The 14,871-nt window shown below is 49.4% G+C and overlaps 1 protein-coding gene across 2 annotated transcripts; it reads left to right on the top strand.

Moving 5' to 3' along the window:
* The first annotated feature begins 2,370 nt into the window (after nt 1–2,370).
* DYNLRB1 (dynein light chain roadblock-type 1) lies at nt 2,371–11,147 on the top strand. Of its 2 annotated transcripts, none has more exons than XM_077251969.1 (4): nt 2,371–2,519; nt 6,142–6,217; nt 6,639–6,806; nt 10,685–11,147. In XM_077251969.1, the coding sequence occupies exons 1-4, from the start codon at nt 2,517–2,519 to the stop codon at nt 10,726–10,728; spliced, it is 291 nt and encodes a 96-aa protein (XP_077108084.1). In that variant the 5' UTR covers nt 2,371–2,516; the 3' UTR covers nt 10,729–11,147. The 2 variants fall into 2 exon arrangements, with proteins under 2 accessions (XP_077108084.1, XP_077108082.1); XM_077251967.1 differs by lacking the exon at nt 2,371–2,519 and adding an exon at nt 2,604–2,672.
* Nucleotides 11,148–14,871: the final 3,724 nt, after the last annotated feature.

Below are 14,871 nucleotides of genomic sequence, written 5' to 3' on the forward strand. Positions count from 1 at the left end.
ACGAAAAAATGATCTATCAAACACAAAATAATTGTATTGCAGAATGAAATCTAAAAGATCAATAAGAAAAGAGTCATGTATTCTGTCAGACTGTAACTGTAGATCTAAAAAGTACAAAATAGCTCTCATACTATCAGTATGGGCTGTGATTGAATATAATGACTCAATGTCGCATGTGACCAAAATGGAGCAGGGAGGAGGTATCATATCCTGTGTGAGTTGGTGCACATACTTCACCTCCTCTCTATTCACTGTCTAAGGCTTTATTCACATATCAGTATTTTTGATCAGTATCTCAAAAATACTGATATGTGTGGGGATAGATTACAATATATAGAGTCGCTCACCTTTTCAATCTTCTTTCACTACATATCCAGAGGACCTTGACTAGTTGACAAGGCGTGCACTACGGAGGACCAGTCCTCTACCGTCTGACGATTGCTCACTTTCTGAGGCATGACTGCGGTCCCTGATCCATCCTCACATCTGTAACATCACTGCTCAGCGCCGAGTCTTAAGGTACCGTTACACTAAACGACTTACCAACGATCACGATCAGCGATACAACGTCACGGATCGTCGTCGTTCTCGCTGCAAAGTCGCTTAGTGTGAAGGTACCTTTATAGAGGACAGTGTGACTCTGATGACGTTCTGAAACCGACACTCAGGTTGCAGTATTGAATCGGTGGATGTCGTGTGAACGCCATGGATTATGTCGGACCTGCAGAGATTTTTTAAAATTAATAAATGAGGGAGTGTTCTACTTTGGATCTTCATGATTTTTTTTTTAGAAATTGATGAAACAGTGCTAGGGGGTGTTATTTAAAGTAAAATATTTGTGTTTTTCTTTTCTTTTAACTTAGTAGGTTAGTAATAGGGGTGTCTGATAGACGCCTCTCCATTACTAACCCCAGGGGTTGTTGACAGCGGACATTACACTGCTGACAAGCTCATAAACCTTTATTACCCCACTTGCCATTGCACCAGGGCAATCAGGAAGAGCCGGGTAAAGCGCCTGAATTGCCACATCGAATGTGATGTACCAATTCTGGGGCAGCTGCAGGCTGCTATTTTTAGGCTGGGAAGGGCCAAAGCTGTCTTCTTTACCTTGGCTGGTTTTCAAAAATAGGGGGCACTCTACGAGTTCTTTTTAAATAGGTTAAATAAGCCTAAAAAAACATATGAGAGCCACTAAAGGGTGCTAGTTTATTATATTTGGTGGGCTTGTGAAATTATATATCTACAGGACATCTCTCTATTCTATAGATCGATCTATATATTCTATAGATCTATTATATGTACTGTATATATATATATATATATATATATATATATCAATCTACCTATATCTCTCTCATATCTATCTATACAAAAACAACTGTGTCAAAAAATGAATAAAAAAAAAGCAAGTGCACTGACATGAGGAAATTCAGCTGCATGACAACCTGAACAAGCACTGACCGTGGGAACGTACCCTTTTAGATGTTGTGGAGACAAATGACTATATTAGTAGTTGCACAAGAAGCCACAAACAATCTCCTGCCTAGTGACCTCTGCGTATCAGGGTATGTGTGCACATTGCAGATTTTGCTGCGGATCCGCAGCAGATTGGCCGCAGCGGATTCGCAGCAGTTTTCCCTGAGTTTACAATACCATGTAAACCTATGGAAAACAAAATCCGCAGTGCCCATGCTGCGGAAAAAAATGTGCGGAAACGTAGCGTTGTGTATTCTGCAGCATGTCAATTCTTTGTGCGGATTCCGCTGCGGTTTACTCCTGCTCCATAATAGGAATCCACAGGTGTAAAACCGCAGGTGGAATTCGCACAAAATCCGCAAAAAAATCGTGGTAAAGCCGCGGTAATTCCGTAGGTAATCCGCAGTGCGGTTTACCTGCGGATTTACCAAAATCAGTCCGGAAAAATCTGCACCACTTTCCGCAACGTGTGCACGTGGCCTCAAGGTTTTTTGTAAATCCACACTGACTCGCCAGTCCAAGGTTCACAGATTTGTGTCTTATAAGATTTGATATTCAGTGACACCACCTTAAATATACCGACTTTTCACCGATTTGGGTTTTGTACTGGTTTTGTGAGGACACTTCTGTAATGACCCCGGCCAAAGCATGACCCAAGTACAGACATGACATTTAGATGCACAGTAACACTGGCGCAGTAGCCTAGAGCAACCAACCAGCTCTCATGTTTCAGAAGTCATCTTTGAAATGCAAGTCACAACGTAACTGGACCCCATAGACCTCGTGTTATTATAATGCCAGCTCTACACAACAAACCACTGAGCTGGGAATAGGAACAAATATTAGGCCATTTTCTCAATGGCCACTGCGCCTGCGCCATGGCTTCAACAAGATGGTTCCAGCTGTCGGAGACTCCATGCAGTTGCAGTCAGCTCCAGGATCAGGGAGGAACAACACAGGGTTTGGTCGCCGGGTGTCGCCAGTCTCTGCGCATGCGCCCTGTATTGTAGTGACAGCGGAACTGAGGGAAGACGGCCGCTATGGTGAGTGATTCCCGGGACCGGGTGTGTGCTATACAGCAGCACGGACTCTGGTACCGAGCACCCGGGAGAAGGGCTACTGGGGGGCGTCATCACCACCACATGAGATCATTGGCTGTCAGTGTCTCATCAGCTCCATGTATTCTGTATCTACCGGTGAGACGTGCACACACTGCCCCGGGCCAGGCGGCTCTGCGGGGCAGTGACCAGCGAAGTGGCCATCTCTGTGGCTCTATAATCATCACTCATGCAGTATAGGCCCTGTCTGGGAAGGGGGAGTGTAGCTGGCAGGATGGGTAGTGGTGGCAGCTCAGGGTAGGCAGGATGGGTAGTGGTGGCAGCACAGGGCAGGCAGGATGGGTAGTGGTGGCAGCACAGGGCAGGCAGGATGGGTAGTGGTGGCAGCACAGGGGTGGGCAGGATGGGTAGTGGTGACAGCACAGGGCGGGCAGGATGGGTCGTGGTGGCAGCACAGAGCGGGCAGGATGGATCGTGGTGGCAGCACAGAGCGGGCAGGATGGGTAGCGGTGGCAGCGCAGGGCAAGAAGGATGAGTATTGGTGGTAGGGCAGCCAGGATGGGTAGTGGTGGCAGGGCGGGCAGGATGGATAGGGGTGGCAGCACAGGATGGGTAGTGATAGCAGGATGGGCAGTGGCAGCAGTGCAGGGCTGGCAGGATGGGTAGTGGCGGCAGCACAGGGTTGGCAGGATGGGTAGTGGTGGCAGCACAGGGCGGGCAGGATGGGTAGTAGTGGCAGCACAAGGTAGGCAGGATGGGTAGTGGTGGCAGGGTGCGCAGGTTGGATAGTGATGGCAGCGCAGGGCTGTCAGGATGGGTAGTGGGTGGCAGCACAGGGCGGGCAGGATGGGTAGTAGTGGCTGCACAGGGTAGGCAGGATGGGTAGTAGTGGCTGCACAGGGTAGGCAGGATGGGTAGTGGTGGCAGCACAGGGTGGGCAGGATGGGTAGTGGTGGCAGAACAGGGCGGGCAGGATGAGTAGTAGTGGCAGCACAGGGTAGGCAGGATGGGTAATGGTGGCAGGGCGCGCAGGATGGGTAGTGATGGCAGTGCAGGGCGGGCAGGATTGGTAGTGGTGGCAGCGCAGGGCGGGCAGGATTGGTAGTGGTGGCAGCGCAGGGCGGGCAGGATGGGTAGTAGTGGCAGCACAGGGTAGGCAGGATGGGTAGTGGTGGCAGGGCGCGCAGGATGGGTAATGGTGGCAGCGCAGGGCGGGCAGGATTGGTAGTGGTGGCAGCACAGGGCGGGCAGGATGGGTAGTAGTGGCAGCACAGGGTAGGTAGGATGGGTAGTGGTGGCAGCACAGGGCGGGCAGGATGGGTAGTGGTGGCAGCGCAGGGCGGGCAGGATGGGTAGTGGTGGCAGCACAGGGCGGGCAGGATGGGTAGTGGTGGCAGCACAGGGCGGGCAGGATGGGTAGTGGTGGCAGCACAGGGTGGGCAGGATGGGTAGTGGTGGCAGCATAGGGCGGGCAGGATGGGTAGTGGTTGCAGGGCGTGCAGGTTGGGTAGTGATGGCAGCACAGGGTGGGCAGGATGGGTAGTGGTGGCAGCATAGGGCGGGCAGGATGGGTATTGATGGCAGTGCAGGGCTAGCAGGATGGGTAGTGATGGCAGGGCGGGCAGGATGGGTAGTGGTGGCAGAACAGGGTAGGCAGGATGGGTAGTGGTGGCAGGGCGCGCAGGTTGGGTGGTGATGGCAGTGCAGGGCTGGCAGAATGGGTAGTGGCAGGGTGGGCAGGATGGGTAGTGATGGCAATTCAGGGCTGGCAGGATGGGTAGTGGTGGCAGCGCAGGGTGGGCAGGATGGGTAGTGATAGCAGCACAGGGCGGGCAGGATGGGTAGTGGTGGCAACACAAGGCGGGCAGGATGGGTAGTGGTGGCAGCACAGGGCGGGCAGGATGGGTAGTGGTGGCAGCACAGGGCTGGCAAGATGGGTAGTGGTGGCAGCACAGGGTGGGCAGGATGGGTAGTCGTGGCAGCACAGGGCGGGCAGGATAGGTAGTGGTGGCAGCGCAGGGTAGGCAGGATGGGTAGTGGTGGCAGCACAGGGTGGGCAGGATGGGTAGTAGTGGCAGCGCAGGGTTGGCAGGATGGGTAGTGGTGGCAGCACAGGGCGGGCAGGATGGGTAGTGGTGGCAGCACAGGGTAGGCAGGATCGGTAGTGGTGGCAGCATAGGGCGGGCAGGATGGGTAGTGATGGCAGGATGGGTAGTGGTAGCAGCGCAGGGCAGGCAGGATGAGTAGTGGTGGCAGCACAGGATGGGTAGTGATGGCAGGATGGGCAGTGGCAGCAGGGCAGGCAGGATGGGTAGTGGCGGCAGCACAGGGTTGGCAGGATGGGTAGTGATGGCAGGGCAGGCAGGTTGGGCAGTGGCGGCAGTGCACGGCTGGCAGGATGGGCAGTGGCGGCAGCACAAGGCTGGAAGGATGGGTAGTGGTGGCAGCGCAGTGGTGGCAGCACAGGATATTCAGGATGGGTAGTGGTGGCAGCACAGGGCTGGCAGGATGGGCAGTGGCAGCAGCGCAAGGCTGGCAGGATGGGTAGTGGTGGCAGCACAGGGTATTCAGGATGGGTAGTGGTGGCAGCACAAGGCTGGCAGGATGGGCAGTGGGGGCAGCGCAAGGCTGGCAGGATGGGTAGCGATGGCACCACAGGGTATTCAGGATGGGTAGTGGTGGCAGCACAGGGCTGGCAGGATGGGTAGTGGTGGCAGCACAGGATATTGAGGATGGGTAGTGGTGGCAGTGCAGGGCGGGCAGGATAGGCTGTGCCTGGACCCTCACAGACTTGCATCATTCATTCCCCTTTAGGTTTATTAGATGCGTCTCGGCAGCAGTGCACAGACCCCTTTTCATTGTATCTCTGGGTAACATGACAATATATGTGTGTGATGCTGGGAATTCTGCCCGTTAGTGTGACACCCATGTTGCAATCCTCCCTAGTAGAATATACATCCACTGATTGTGATTTCATAGTAAGACCTTTCATAAATTGCAAGTAAGAAAAAGAGGAGTGCAGGGAATGCAATAATTCTACCAATATAAAAAGGGCGAGTGTCAGCGCACACACACAACGCCACCACCGCGTGTGCTCACCTGAGTGGGGGTCAGTGTCTCCATTCCATATCCAGCCCTCCAAATACCTCCAGTTACTTTGCTGGAGGGGGAGGGGCACTCGTGTTTAAGATGATGTATCCTAGATCTATTGGGTGCTGATTCCCGGTAGATGTGTCGCCTATGTAGTCCCAGTGATATACTGGGACAGGCACGATCCATAGCCACAGGTCTGATGATGGGACAGTAGAAGCTCCGCGCGGTTTGGGTGTAGATTTTCCTTTTTCTAGGAGCAGACAATAAGGCTGTAACATTCTTCTGAAACGCCTTCTTTGTATTGTCTCCTTCTACAAATTGGACCAAGCTTACATGTGATATGATGAGTGACCCTGGCATGGTAAGCCCACTGGGAATTAGAGCCTTTTGCCCACTGGCCCTGAGCTGTGAGTTTTCTGTGTATTCTGGCTCTCCAGCCCCCCTGATTTTCAGGAGACCTGATGTTCAGCGCCTGTAAAGCTAGAAGACTCATTTCCTTTCTTGTGTTTTACAGGCAGACGTTGAGGAAACATTAAAGAGGATCCAGAGCCAAAAGGGTGTACAGGGAATTATAATTGTCAACTCAGAAGGTGAGTGCAGACCTGTCATTAAAGGGGTGGCTGCCTTATCTATATTATCACACGTGGGACATAATTCTGTGGCCATTGTGAATATGTTAGGGATAACTTGCATTTTTTGGGGGAACCCATGGGATAAAAATCAGCAAAACGTGCCACATTTTCAACCAGCTGATCATCTAATCCATGACTTGAGTTGTAGAGGGAGATTGGGCATCGGTTGTTCCCACATGGCAAGGCCAAGGGTGTCTGGCAGCCGCTTAATCCCCTCCCCATTGACATAAGAACGTGGCAGGGGCTGAGAAGGCTGTGCTCGGGTTCAGGAGGAATAGCTATAAGTTTAGCTACCTATAGCCTTACATCCATCTAAGCTGTATGGCCATCTTGCATTGTTTTGACTGTCTTACAACATTTGTGTTGTTCTATTTTTCAGGAATTCCCATAAAGAGCACAATGGATAATGCCACCACTGCACAATATGCCGGTCTAATGCATCAGTTAGTGATGAAGGCCCGAAGTTCTGTGCGGGACATTGACCCCCAGAACGATCTGACTTTCCTCAGGGTCCGATCCAAGAAGAATGAGATTATGATTGCTCCAGGTATTGTTACTGTATTATCACATTCACCCAGTGTATTTCACTGGAGCTTGCTGCAGAGCTGGCAGTCACTGTGTGCCAGTCTAAAGGAAACCTGTCGGGTTATTCATGCTGCCCACACCAGAGGCAGCATGAATCCGAGCCTGGCTGCACAATTCCAACCAGGAATGAGAAAAAGTAGTTGAAAAATCCGTCCAGGAAAATGGAGAGAGATGTGACTAGTCCGGCGTGCTGCTGTCGGCTACTCCCCATTCTGCTCCAGATGATTTCCTTCTTTTTCCCAATGTTCACATATGGGACAGACCTGTCAGTGACCTGTTGGTGGGTGAGGAGAGACGGGTGTGTGCAATATAGTGGGCTTTCTCATGAAAATGCTATATAGTGTTCGTAATAAGAAGCAAATAGTATAAGGGATGATCTAACAAATCCACATTAAAGTGAACTTGTCAGGCCATTACAAGAAATTGGCTAATGGGTTAATCTACAGCATGCTCATATACAACCCTCCCCAAATATACTGTAGTAATCAGAGTTTGGTATTTTGTAATGAATATAGTCAGGGTTAGTGTCCATTGCAGGTGCTCAGTAATTTTCTTTTTTCTGTTTTTAACACTGACATTAGCTTATTAAGTTTGATTTTTATTTTACCAAATATACGGTATATATACAGTTGTGGCCAAAAGTATTGACACCCCTGCAATTCTGTCAGATAATACTCAGTTTCTTCCTGAAAATGATTGCAAACACAAATTCTTTGGTATTATTATCTTCATTTAATTTGTCTTAAATGAAAAAACACAAAAGAGAATGAAGCAAAAAGCAAAACATTGATCATTTCACACAAAACTCCAAAAATGGGCCAGACAAAAGTATTAGCACCCTCAGCCTAATACTTGGTTGCATAACCTTTAGCCAAAATAACTGCAACTGTGGCTAGTGTGGAGTGCATCAGGCTGACACACGTGACTAGTGTAGAATGCATCAGGCTGGCACACGTGACTAGTGTAGAATGCATCAGGCTGGCACACGTGACTAGTGTAGAATGCATCAGGCTGGCACACGTGACTAGTGTAGAATGCATCAGGCTGGCACACGCGAGTTGTGTCGAGAGCATGAGGTTGGCACACGTGACTAGTGTAGAATGCATCAGGTTGGCACACGTGACTAGTGTAGAATGCATCAGGCTGACACACGTGACTAGTGTAGAATGCATCAGGCTGGCACACGTGACTAGTGTAGAATGCATCAGGCTGGCACACGTGACTAGTGTAGAATGCATCAGGCTGACACACGTGACTAGTGTAGAATGCATCAGGCTGGCACACGTGACTAGTGTAGAATGCATCAGGCTGGCACACGTGACTAGTGTAGAATGCATCAGGCTGGCACACGTGACTAGTGTAGAATGCATCAGGCTGGCACACGCGAGTTGTGTCGAGAGCATGAGGTTGGCACACGTGACTAGTGTAGAATGCATCAGGTTGGCACACGTGACTAGTGTAGAATGCATCAGGCTGACACACGTGACTAGTGTAGAATGCATCAGGCTGGCACACGTGACTAGTGTAGAATGCATCAGGCTGGCACACGTGACTAGTGTAGAATGCATCAGGCTGACACACGTGACTAGTGTAGAATGCATCAGGCTGGCACACGTGACTAGTGTAGAATGCATCAGGCTGGCACACGTGACTAGTGTAGAATGCATCAGGCTGGCACACGTGACTAGTGTAGAATGCATCAGGCTGGCACACGTGACTAGTGTAGAATGCATCAGGCTGGCACACGTGACTAGTGTAGAATGCATCAGGCTGGCACACGTGACTAGTGTAGAATGCATCAGGCTGGCACACGTGACTAGTGTAGAATGCATCAGGCTGGCACACGTGACTAGTGTAGAATGCATCAGGCTGGCACACGTGACTAGTGTAGAATGCATCAGGCTGGCACACGTGACTAGTGTAGAATGCATCAGGCTGGCACACGTGACTAGTGTAGAATGCATCAGGCTGGCACACGTGACTAGTGTAGAATGCATCAGGTTGGCACACGTGACTAGTGTAGAATGCATCAGGTTGGCACACGTGACTAGTGTAGAATGCATCAGGCTGGCACACGTGACTAGTGTAGAATGCATCAGGTTGGCACACGTGACTAGTGTAGAATGCATCAGGTTGGCACACGTGACTAGTTTAGAATGCATCAGGTTGGCACACGTGACTAGTGTAGAGTGCATCAGGCTGGCAGACGCGAGTTGTGTCGAGAGCATGAGGTTGGCACACGTGACTAGTATAAATTGCATCAGGCTGGCACACGTGACTAGTGTAGAATGCATCTGGTTGGCACACGTGACTAGTGTAGAATGCATCAGGCTGGCACACGTGACTAGTGTAGAGTGCCTCAGGTTGGTGCACGCGAGTTGTGTAGAGAGTATCTGGTTGGCGTATGTAAGTTGTGCAAGACAGAAATGAATTTAGTAGCCCATGGATGTGTAGTACAGATTGAAGCATTATTTTATACACAGACCAGGTTTGTCACTAGCCACATGTGCCAGCCTGATGCACTCTACACCAGACACGTGTGCCACCATATTATAGAATTCACATACTAGGAAAACACTAGATTAATTCCAATATAGGGTCACTTGGGGGGTTTTCCACTGTTTAGGGACATCAGGGGATCTCAGAACGTGACATGATGCCCGCAGACCATTCCATCAAAGTCTTCTTTCCAAAACTTCACTACCTCCTTTCTGAGCTCTGCCGTGCGCCCAAACAGTAGTTTTCCTTCACATATGGGGTATCTGTATTTATGAGAAATTGCACAATTTTGGGGGTCTATTTTCTCCTGTTACCATTGTAAAAATTAAAAAATTGGGGATAAAAGAACATTTTCGTGGGAAAAATTAGATTTTTTTTTTTTTTAATTTTCACGGCTCTATGTTGTATACTGTGAAGCACCTGGGGGTCTATATAATTTCTTTGAGGGGTCCAGTTTCCAAAAATGGGTTCATTTGTTGAACACGATAGATGCTGATGTGCAGGCACACCCGACGGCGCCATATTGATGGTGATTTTTTTTCCCTTTGAAACACAGGAAGGTAATAGGCACTAACCGATAAGAGTGCGCACGCGCCGCCATTTTGATTAAGTGACATTTTTTTTTTCAAATACATACATTAGTATATTATGCAAACCAGGGGGCAGGTCAGTGACTGGTCAGCAGTCTGCATTACAAATATCTAATCAGAGCACCACATACATGAACTCCGCCTTAGGACACGAGCACATCATTAACTAAAAACTGAAAATAAAGATTAAGAAACAACCACAAGACGGATTTCATCAACCAAGGTATCATTTTATTCAGTATAACGGCACCAACCTGACAGTGTGTGTAGGTTACTATGCACAATCCTGCTGACAGGTTCCCTTTAAGGCTTTCTCCTAGTGCCTCTGTTTTTTTTTTTAATTTGTTTTTTTTTCCCCATGTCAAAAGCAAGAAGAATTTTGAACAAGTCTGACAGTCTGTTTTGAAGATGCGTGCTAGATTTTACATCTCTTTATTGATCCTCTTCCGTAGCCACCAGGTCAGACAGAGCAATAACTGAGCTTTCCGACATGATGGGGCAAAGATTCAGTACCTGCCCTCTAAATACCCTAGCCAAGTGGTTTCTTGGTGCCTCCTATCACATGCCCTTTCAGGCTATAAAATGCCATCAATAAAGGGTTTGTATTCTTCATCAACCTTACTGAATATAAATACATCTATAGGTATGAACGGTAATCCATGGTAGCACGGCCACACTCCATGTTCTTCACCACTTGTAGCTGTCAGATATTACTCCATTATAATGCTTTCTTCATCTCTTTTCTTTTCAGATAAAGACTACATATTAGTTGTCATCCAGCAACCTTCAGAGTGATCCCCCCCACGAGATAAAGACCTTCCTAAATATTCCTCCATATAATTTTGGACTTGGTGTCATGCTGGAGTTGCAGAATGGAGATTTACGAGTCCAGATCTTACTCATTTTCTGCGAACCTATCGCCTGCCCACCTGGATAACGCTGCAAAGAGAACCCCGATGCACTAAGCCCTGGTGTATCCTTCTAGCCGGACCCTTATAGAAAGCTGCCCCTTAAGGATTATATTGTTTACTGACTTAAACCCTATTAGAATGTAATAATTTCATCAATTCTTCTTGTCTCCTTCCATGTTCTTTCATTGCTATTATTGCATTGTAAATTGTTTTATTTGTACACCTATTTGTGATTGCATTGACTTTTCACCAGTAGCTGCAACCAGTGTAATATTTAATCTGCATAAAACTTAAATAACTGCACTTATTTGGTCCTACGTATTTTTTTTATTGTCACAGTATTGATGTCATGTACACATTTACTACTAGAGCAAAAACATTTATTCTCAGGGCGATTGCTTATATGATCATTGACAGCTGTCCAACAGGTAACAATGGGTGCGGTCCATTCCATACATACATGATTCACTTGTAATGTATGTAGACCTACAGGGATTAAGCCTGCATGGTCTTGCCTGCATTCAGCAGCTCTGGCAGGGTTTATGTCACGTCAGACCACATAATACATCATTGGGGTCCAACAGGCTTAGTTCAGATCTGTTGTATGGCAGATTTTGCAGACCACTATGGCTTCCAGTATGAATCCACATCAGCGCCTAAGGCCGGTGTCACACTCAGTGCATGAAAATACGATCTGTTCTTTACGGCCTGTCACGATTCACACCGTGACTGTCAAGATCCCTTAGCCGCTGCCCACAATATGTCACGGATTGGGGTGACTTTAGACCAGCAGACGGCTATCACATGTGCAGGGGGGCTTATCCTAGTTATCCCTCCACTGCCACAATGTGATGAAAAAACACCCACGAGGCTATTGACCTCTTGTTTACAGCAGGGGCTTATTTTAGGTATCCCACTGCTCTTCAATATACCATGAACTGCAGGGATTTGTGTCTATCCCGCTTACAGTTCCACTTAACACTTGCAGCTCTCTGGCGCCCCCCTTACTCTCAGGTCAGATTAGGTACTGCACCTGGGGTAATTAGTCGCCAGAAAGGCTGCCTGCTATGTACTGGCTATTGGGCGCACTACAGCAACGCGATAACTACTCCCACTCAGGCAGGAACAATAATTATCAAGCCGCAGTCGCTACAGTGACCCCCCAACAGCCGGCACACGGTAAGCTGCCACCAGCGCCGATTAAACGGGTTCGGCTGCTAACCCAAAACAGTAGCGTAATTCCCTTCAGAGACGGTACGGTTTAGGGCAGGAAGAACGAACTAGTATTAAAGAGTATACCCCATAAATGATTTTTAGGCAGTGTTTATAAAATATTTTACAAAGATGTTACAAATGAGACAATTGCAAATATGTACAAGGTAATTATGAAACTAAAAGGATTAAATGAAGAAAAGATAACACTCACATATTCTCAGATCATTGCATTGCAGGCAACCAGACATCCCAGCTCATTTGTCGTGCTGCTCAGGCCTCACAGGAAAAGACAAGAAACAGGAGCTGGGGATCTGGCCACAAACTTAAGACCTACAGCTAGTGACATCACAGAAAGGGCTGGCTTTTCCAGATCCTCCTACCTTTCAGTCTGAGTACTTTGAATACAAATTGGTCTAATGCTTATAACTCCGTTCCAGTACATATCAGAATCATAGCACACCCAGCATTCAGCTTGTATTAACATGAGCTTTCTTATGAGATCAAATATGTCCTATTATTTACAGAGCAATCCCTACTTCTTCACCAGAGGGAGCTACAAGCCTGTGATTAGAGTCATTGATAGATCCACCGAGAGAGAATAAGAACATCTATTTTCGTGTTTTTAACGTAAACGGTTTGCGTAATATCTTACAAAAATGGAACAAAAGACTTTCATGATTCTAGAAGTTTCTCTAACAGTTCCTGCTAACACAAATTTCCCTTGCAGCTATGACCGTCGTAAATACCTTCCGTCAATAAAACTCCCCCACAAGGCAAGCTCTGCTACACAGACAGTTAGAAACACAGGGAAGGAAAGAGAACCAGAGAGAGGGGGGGTTTAGCCCCCGCATGCTAGCAAGAAAACTAACTTATGATATTTCATACCATATCGTGACACCTCCCCCTTTTGGCGTGCGCTACGGCGGCAGGACCTCTCGGTATGCCTCCATGCGCACCTCCGTGGGTTCACCCTGGCGGGAGAGTCCATCTGCATTACCATGCTCTTTGCCCGCTTTGTGTTTAATGGTGAAGTCAAATTGCTGAAGGGCAAGGCTCCAGCGTAGCAACCTGCCATTGGTTCCACACATGGTGCTTAGCCAGCGCAGGGGGTCGTGGTCGGTCACCACAGTGAAGGTGCGCCCGTACAAGTAGGGCTGCAAGCGCTGCAGGGCCCAGACTATGGCCAGGCACTCCTTCTCAATGGTGGAGTAGGCCACTTCCCTCGGCAAAAGTTTCCGGCTCAGGTACAACACGGGGTGCTCTTGGTCCTCCGAGTCCACCTGGCTGAGCACAGCACCAAGGCCAAACTCGCTGGCGTCGGTCTGTACCAAGAATGGTCGACTGCTGTCGACTGCTTTCAACACAGGGGCGTTGCACAGTGCGGTTTTCAACGCCTGGAAGGCCCCCTCACAGCCATCTGTCCAGTTGACGATGTGGGGTAGCTTCTTCCTGGTGAGGTCCGTCAAAGGTTTTGCCAGGCTACTATAGTGCTGCACGAAGCGCCTATAGTACCCTGCAGTGCCCAGGAAGGACATCACCTGTTTCTTGTTCCTGGGAGTGGGCCAGTTCACGATCACGCCCACTTTGTCAGGCTCCGGTTTTAGGGTGTTTCCACCTACCCGGTGCCCCAGGTAGTGAACCTCCCTCATGCCCATCTGGCACTTTCCCGGCTTGATAGTCAGTCCTGCTCGGTGAATTCGCCCGAGCACCTCCTCGAGATGCTGCAGGTGTTCATCCCAGGAGGGACTGAAGATGGCAATGTCATCTAAGTACGCCACAGCGTACTTCTCCAGTCCCTGAAGCAGGAGATTGACCATCCGCTGGAAAGTGGCAGGGGCATTCTTCATGCCGAAGGGCATGACCGTGGACTCGTACAGTCCAAAGGGTGTGATAAAGGCGGACTTCTCCTGCGCCTCGGGGCTCAGGGGAATCTGCCAGTATCCGCGACTCAGATCCATTATTGTCAGGTATTCTGCGCCAGCTAACTTCTCAAGCAGCTCCTCGATGCGCGGCATTGGGTGCGCGTCAGAGGCTGTAATGGCGTTGAGCCCCCTGTAGTCCACGCAGAACCGGGTGGTCCGGTCCTTCTTTGGCACGAGAACTACAGGTGAGGCCCACGCGCTCTTTGACCGTCGAATCACCCCCAGCTGTAACATCTCATCGATCTCCTGGCGCATAATCTGCTGCACCTGGTCAGAGATTCGATAGGGTGTTCGCCGTAGTGGGGCGTGATTCCCGGTGTCCACCTCGTGGACGGCTAACTCAGTCCTTCCAGGTCGGTTGGAGAACACGACCCGGAAGGGTTCCAGTGTGGTTTGCAACTGCAACCGCTGTGGTTCATCTAGCGAGGCGTTTACCTCCACGTCCTCAATGGACCCACGGGCCTTGGATTGGGCCAGCATGTCCAGGAGGGTGTCTTCCTCCCCGTCTTCGGGTAAGCTGCAGACCGGTAGGACGAAAGGTTCACGTTCGTGATGAGCCTTCATCATGTTGACGTGAAAGGCCTTTCGCCTACCCCGAGCGTGGTCAAGCGTGACCACGTAGGTGACCGGGTTGAGCTGTTGGTGGACGACGTACGGGCCCTCCCAGGCTGCCTGAAGCTTATCCGTTGGTACAGGAACCAGCACCCACACCTTTTGACCCACGTGGTAGGTCCGCTCCCGGGCGTTTTGGTCGTACCAGTGCTTCTGATCAGCCTGAGCCTGCGTCATGTTGTCATGCACCAACTGCGTCAAGGTCTGCATCTTGTCACGGAAGCGCATGACATACTCCACTATGGACACTTCAGAAGGGTTCGGCTCCTCTTCCCAGG

The sequence above is a fragment of the Ranitomeya variabilis genome, chromosome 4 (genome assembly GCF_051348905.1).
Source record: "Ranitomeya variabilis isolate aRanVar5 chromosome 4, aRanVar5.hap1, whole genome shotgun sequence".
Taxonomy (NCBI): Eukaryota; Metazoa; Chordata; class Amphibia; order Anura; family Dendrobatidae; genus Ranitomeya; species Ranitomeya variabilis.

Bases quoted from the DNA above. Each gene is read 5' to 3' on its own strand.
- DYNLRB1 (XM_077251967.1), top strand. From the start codon at position 2,619: ATGAGATCATTGGCTGTCAGTGTCTCATCAGCTCCATGTATTCTGTAT. The intron at 2,673-6,141 runs GTGAGACGTGCA...TGTGTTTTACAG, and splicing joins CATGTATTCTGTATCTACCG to GCAGACGTTGAGGAAACATT. The intron at 6,218-6,638 runs GTGAGTGCAGAC...TCTATTTTTCAG, and splicing joins TATAATTGTCAACTCAGAAG to GAATTCCCATAAAGAGCACA.